Raw genomic sequence first — 6,616 nt, forward strand, 5'->3', positions numbered from 1 at the left:
GTGTGGGTTTCCTTGGAGAGCACCTAGGGGGTCACTCTGCAAAGGTACTGGCTGGACAAAGGCCCCTCAGTGATGGCCAGGCTGGTGTGGAGGGAGGGCAGAGGATGGGGCGGAGGACGGGGGTGAAGGCCTCTCTCCGTCTCTCTGGTTCCTCCTTCTCCCTTGCCCCCAGAGCCGCAGTCAGTCCCCAGCCTGCTGTGCTCAGTTCCCTGCCCTGTGCGCCTGGCTCTCCAGGCAAATTGGTCCTGGTCCCTGTCCTGGGCCAGGCCACACAGCACAAGATGATGTGCCCAGCTCCTCCTTCCAGGGACTTGCTGTCCAATCATGAGAACAAACACACGTGTGCAGAGAGCCAGGCCTGGGATGTCTGTGTGCCTTGGGGGCTTTGTATGGACATGGAGCCTGGGATAGCCTGGGAGGACCTGGAGGGGCTGGGGACCAGGGAAACTGGGGGAACTGGCTCCAGCCCAGCTGGGGCCCAGGAACAGGCCTGGGAGGGTGGTGACTCCCAGAGCCACGTGCTTGTACAAGTGGACAGTCACCCGGTGGTGTGGGGCCAATATGCACATGGCTTTAGGGGGTGATTGTTACTGCTGTCATGCCTTTTTCTAAGGGGAACGAATTCATTCCCTGGATACGTATGTTCTGAGCCCCTTGCTCCATGCAGGAATGCTGGACAGGCAGGGGTCTTGGCATAGACTGACCCTCCTGGTGTCCTGACGACTCACCCCAAAGCCTCGGGGGTGCGCTCTCCCTCCCACTGCCTGCTCCAGTCTGGGCCTCTTACCTGGGGAACCCCAGCTCCCTGTGACCCTGGCAGGCCCTTTGCCCTGCAGCTCTGGGTGGGACTTGCTCTCAGGATTCTTCACCCCTTTCCGTCTAAGGCTTGTCCCTGTGTTTAGATTTCTCAGTGCCTCCCTGGGAACTGCCCGGCCCCCCTTGCTTCCCAGGGGCCTCTCAACCTCCAGGGCTTCATCCCCACCACTCCCATCTCCCTGGTGTCTGCCCTAACCTGGGTGGCCACCCCCCACTCTTCTCTCTGGGTGTTGGTTCCATGTCTGCCTCCCCCATCCTACTGACTCCATGAGGACAGGGGCCTTGGATGCCTTGATGGCTGACACTAAGTGTTCAGAGTGTGCCGAGAATCCAAATGGGTCATTTACCCACTACTCACTGTGACCCCATCAGGCCAAGGCTATTATCCCCACCTGATGGACGTTAACCTAGAGGCTCATGTGAACTCACACAACCAGGCCTGCCTGAGCCCAGAAGGAACCTCTTGATCACTGTGCCCACTACGTGGTGCTGGTAGAAGTAATGCTGTCCTTCCCCTGTGGGTCTCGAGGTGATGGGGGCAAGTCCAGGGGCAGGGGACGATAGGGCAGGGTGGGAGGAAAGAGGGGTCACTGGAAGTGAGTCTTGACCACCAGGAGGCAAGTGTGAGAGGAAGAAGGAGCTGTAGTCAATCCAGGAAGCCTGCATGGAGGGGGTGAGTGTGTGGGGGCAACAAAGGGTAGGCCAGGGAGTGGGGATGGCATGGGAGAGAGTGGGGGTTGTTGGTTCCCAGTGCCATCCTGATGTTGTTTCCTGAGTCACCCCTGGGAATCAGGTGTGACGTTCTGCAAATAATACACATTATGTCATTTAATCCTCCCAAAACCCCAAGGTCTCTGGGGTCCCCATGACCTTTTCAGGGAACACACAAGGTCCTGGGATTTTTTTCATCAACTTCAGCCAAAGTTACCCACAGCAATGGGCTGAACACAGGGCGGACCTGGGATTCCAGTGGCTGCTATTCAGAAAGATCAGCAACAAAGCAGCACTGACCCTGCTCCTCACTATTTTTTTTTCGGGGTTGTGGGGTGGGGTTTAGAAAATACAGCTTCATAAAAACATGTTATATGCATCAATATGTAATTTTCAAATGAGTTAACATTTTTAATGTATATTTTGTTTCTAACACCATCAGCATGGATAAATAAAACCGACACAAACAAATGCTTTCGGAGGTGCTTGCTAATTTTGAGGATGTGAAGGGGTCCTGCCCAAACAAAGTAGAACCCAAGTGCAGAAGCAAGCCCTGTGGTGGCCCTGGGGGTTGGGTGGGGGACCCAAGAGCTGGGCTGCCATCTGCCCACTTCACTTTGCATGTGGTTTTTTCAGTAGGGGATGGGAGCTCTGTGTGCCCCCAGCAGCAGAGCCATGAGGGGTGGGGACAGAGGTACCTGGAGGCTGGCAAGAGACTGGACAGGAGCGATGGCAGGGATGGAGGAAAACCCAAGCTGCAGAGCTTTTCAGAGGGAGGATGGAAGGCCTGGGTGTGGGTGGGTGGGGACCATGCCCACAGCCAGGGTGCTAACTGCCCCAGTCCTGGCATGCCCCAGACTTCCCCTGGGGTCTGAAGCAGGAAGGAGCTGCCTAGCCCAGCGAGCCAGAACCTGCAAGACTCTGCAGGCATTGCTTGGTCCCTCTGCAGAAGCTCAGAAAGGGAGGTGTCATCTGCCCCAGCAGAACTGAGGGCCCGGGAAGTGGGAGGCCCACTCCTGCTGCTGATGGCTCCAGAGATAATCTCCCCCGGATATTGACAACGCAGCCTTCAGGGATTTTAATATCATGGCTCCATGGGGACACTGTGATGTCTGCTGTTACTAAGCGGCTCAGCATTTGAAGCCTGGGTGTGGGAGGGACCAACTCAGCCACCCATCTGCGCTTCTTACAGCGGTGCACTCACTCATTCACTGACTCATTCATCCATTCCATCCCTCTTTACCCACACACCCACCCATCCTTTCAGCCACTCATTCAACCATCTACCTGCCCCTTCATGTATTCATTTATCCACGTGCCCACCTGCCTGTCCACCTTATCATCTAACAAGGTTAGAAGCACCTACTATGTCCTACTATGTGCCAGGGCACCAGTCTAGAGAGACAAAGATGACTTGTGCGTATTCCCTACCTGCAAGGACCTGGGAAGTCAAGTAAGGGAGATGCTGCTACTGATGGTGGTGGTGATGGTGATGATGATGGTGATGGTGGTGGTGATGGTGGTGATGATGCTGGTGGTGGTGGTGATAGTGACAATGGTGGTGGTGGTGATTGTGGTGATGGCGATGTTGGTGATGGTGATGATGGTGATGGTGATGATGGTGATGGTGATGGTGATGGTGGTGATGGTGATGATGGTGGTGGTGATGGTGATGATGGTGATGGTGATGATGGTGATGGTGATGATGATGGTGGTGATGATGATGGTGATGGTGATGGTGATGGTGGTGGTGGTGGTGATGGTGATGGTAGTGGTGGTGATGGTGATGGTGGTCATGATGGTGATGATGATGGTGGTGGTGATGGTGATGATGGTGGTGGTGATGATGATGGTGATGATGGTGATGGTGGTGATGATGGTGATGGTGGTGATGATGGTGGTGATGATGGTGATGGTGGTGATGGTGATGGTGGTGATGATGGTGATGGTGGTGATGATGGTGGTGATGATGGTGATGGTGATGGTGATGATGGTGATGGTGATGATAGTGATGGTGGTCATCATGGTGATGATGATGGTGGTGGTGATGGTGATGATGGTGGTGGTGATAATGATGGTGATGATGGTGATGGTGGTGATGATGGTGATGGTGGTGATGATGGTGGTGATGATGGTGATGGTGGTGATGGTGATGGTGGTGATGATGGTGATGGTGGTGGTGATGGTGATGATGGTAATGGTGATGATGATGGTGATGGTGGTGATGGTGATGATGGTGATGATGATGGTGATGATGGTGATGATGGTGATGATGGTAATGGTGATGATGATGGTGATGGTGGTGATGATGGTGATGATGGTGATGATGATGGTGGTGGTGATGGTGATGATGGTAATGGTGATGATGATGGTGACGGTGGTGATGATGATGGTGATGGTGGTGATGGTGATGATGATGGTGATGGTGGTGATGATGGTGATGGTGGTGATGATGATGGTGATGATGGTGATGGTGATGATGATGGTGGTGGTGATATTGCTGACAGCAGTAGTAATTAACATTTTTTGAGCACACGACATCTGCCAGGTAGTATTCTAAGTCTTCTGCAAGGCTTGAACAGGTCTACCGAAAGCCACATTTTAGCTGAAGATACTGAGACATGGAGAGGTTGAATAATTTCTCCAAGGTAACACAGACACTGAATGGCTGAGAGGAGTGTCTGCAGACTGTTAGATAAGAGCACCTGGCTGCCCATTATGACACAGTCAGGGGTGGTCATGGTGGAGGTCTGAGTAACTGGGCAGGCTCTCACTGGGGAGAGAAGCCAGCTCTGCCAGGGGCTATCCAGGAAGACCTCACAGAAGAGGTGACATTTAGCTGGAACTTGAGGATGGAATAAGAAATTGGCAGAAAGAGGAAGGGGAGAACATTATAGCAGGTAGAAGGAAGATGGTGCAGAGATGCACAGGGGTGTTGGGGAAGGATCTAGTAATTCAGAGGGTGGAGGGCCCAGGGGAAGTGTGGGAACCTGAAAGTCAATGTGTTGCAACCCCGGGAGGACTGTGAGTGTCCTGCCCGAGTCTCAAAATGCAGTTTCCCACACCACCCGCCCAGGGACCGGGCAAACCCTCTCTGGGCCTGGGCTTCTGCGTCTGGTTAGTGGTGATAGGCTTATGCAGGGGCCGTGGCAAGTGTCCAGGAAGTGCTGGTGTCCTCATGCATCAGGGAGGTTGGAGGAGCTGATGGGAGAGTGGTTAGTGGTGGGTCCAGTCACAGGCAAGGCCAGCTAGATCCCAGCAAGTGATCTGGATATGGATAGTGGCCATCTGGCTTCATAGAGGGCAAAGCCACACCAGCACTTGTGATAAAACAGGGGTCAGCCAGGAATGACAGAAGAGTACAATGTCCAGACCGTCCAGGGATAGTGCTGAGAGAGACAGCTGGGTGGGGAAGGGACGTGACCCTCTTGGATCCAGACCTCAGTCATGCATGTTGTATTGGTCAGGCACTGCCACCTCAAGGGTCCACTGGCACTGCCTGTTTGGAGAAGGTCTTTGTGGGAGTCAAGAGGCTGGGGTTGAGCCCTGCTGACGTGGGCCAGGCTGGAACACCCTCTGGGCCTTGACTTCCTCATCTCTAACACAGGGTTGCCTGATCCACATTTGGCCTCCTGTGGGGCTGCCGGGAGGGTCTGTGTGAGCTGTGTGAGCAGCTGTTTCCTTCATGGGGGACATCACCCTGGCTTTCCCAGGGAGCAGATGCACCACATCTCTCTCCATCTTGAGTGGCCCCCTCGCCCCCATCTTCATGCCTCAATTTGCTCATCTGTTAAATGACAGACTCACCCTCCAAGGACTCCAGCTCTTCCTGTATCTCTCAGAGGTACACAGAGCTAGGGTTGCCACCTCCTTTGTGCAGACAGGGGCACTGAGATCTCACTGGGTGAAGTCCTTCACCAAAGATCCCATGAGTGGCTCAGGAGAGCTTGGTCTGGAAGCTGGGGGGAGGGGGGCCTGAATCCGCTCCAGGGCTCTTGCTACCAGCCATGGAGAAGGAAGATGGGAAAGTGCCTTAGAAAGTGATCCGTGGCTCCCCAGACAGAGGGAGTATTGACACGGTTATTTTTAGCATTATTAAAATCAGTCTGTTTTGCTCCTTTTTTTCTCTCCTCACCCTGGCTCAGTCTTCGCCTCCGGATTGTGTGTTTGCGTGTCCGGGCCAGGGCGCTGGGGGAGCTGCTGCAATCAAAATGGTAATGAGACCCTGATTGTGTCTCTCAACGCCTTGCTTCTTCCATGCCTCTGCCTTCCCCCAAATGTCGCCTGGTCTTTGCGGCGCCCTGGGGAGCAGCACCAGCGTTCTTTGAAAATGAGACCTCAGCTCAGGGCTCCATAGAAACAGCCTCTGGGGACCTTGGAGAACTTGGGGACCTGGCTCTGCCTATGGGTGATCCGTGCTGAGGATCCTCCTTCCTACTGCTGGGGCAGAACCAGGACCACAGTCCACGGTGCTGGATGGTCTCACCACTGTCCATGGTGCTGGACGGTCTCACCACTGTCCACGGTGCTGGACGGTCTCACCACTGTCCACGGTGCTGGACGGTCTCACCACTGTCCATGGTGCTGGACGGTCTCACCATGGTCCCCCAGACTCAGGCGGTCAGAGCCGATGTGGGGATGGACAGAGTCTGTGTCTGAGGAGGAAGCCCTGGGGCCCACGGGGTGAGGGAAAGCCTGGTTAGGGGAAAGGCAGCGTCTGTGTCTGAGGAGGAAGGCATGGGGCCCCCAGAGGAGGCAGCCTGGTTAGGTGAAGGACAGTGCCCACAAGAGCAGCTGATCCTGCAGCTCTGTCACTGGAGCTCTGCCAGCTGGGGCAAGTGATGGATCCTCTCTGAGCTTCCACTTCTTTCTCTGGAAAAAGAGAATGACAGGACCTTTCCTTCAAGAGCTCTCGGCCTCTGAGAAGTGTGTGGACATTCCTGGCTCACAGTGGCTTGCCAACCGAGCTTGCAGCATTTTATTAAAACCAAATGTAGTTGCTGGTGGTGCATGTGGCTGCAGCCCCTGGACCCTACCACTGCAGGGGGCCGCATTCCTGCTGTCTGGAGGCCTAGGTCAGCTCCTCTCA

The 6,616-nt window shown here is 54.6% G+C and overlaps 1 protein-coding gene across 1 annotated transcript; it reads right to left on the reverse strand.

The window, feature by feature from the left end:
* Positions 1–1,903: 1,903 nt before the first annotated feature.
* Positions 1,904–5,732, reverse strand: LOC134737261 (uncharacterized). Its single transcript, XM_063643616.1, has 2 exons — positions 4,849–5,732; positions 1,904–4,815 (listed from the first exon to the last, which is right to left on the reverse strand). Exon 2 carries the CDS (start codon positions 4,066–4,068, stop codon positions 2,977–2,979), a length of 1,092 nt encoding a protein of 363 aa, XP_063499686.1. The 5' UTR covers positions 4,069–4,815; positions 4,849–5,732; the 3' UTR covers positions 1,904–2,976.
* Positions 5,733–6,616: the final 884 nt, after the last annotated feature.

Source organism: Symphalangus syndactylus, chromosome 7, assembly GCF_028878055.3.
Source record: "Symphalangus syndactylus isolate Jambi chromosome 7, NHGRI_mSymSyn1-v2.1_pri, whole genome shotgun sequence".
Lineage (NCBI taxonomy): Eukaryota > Metazoa > Chordata > Mammalia > Primates > Hylobatidae > Symphalangus > Symphalangus syndactylus.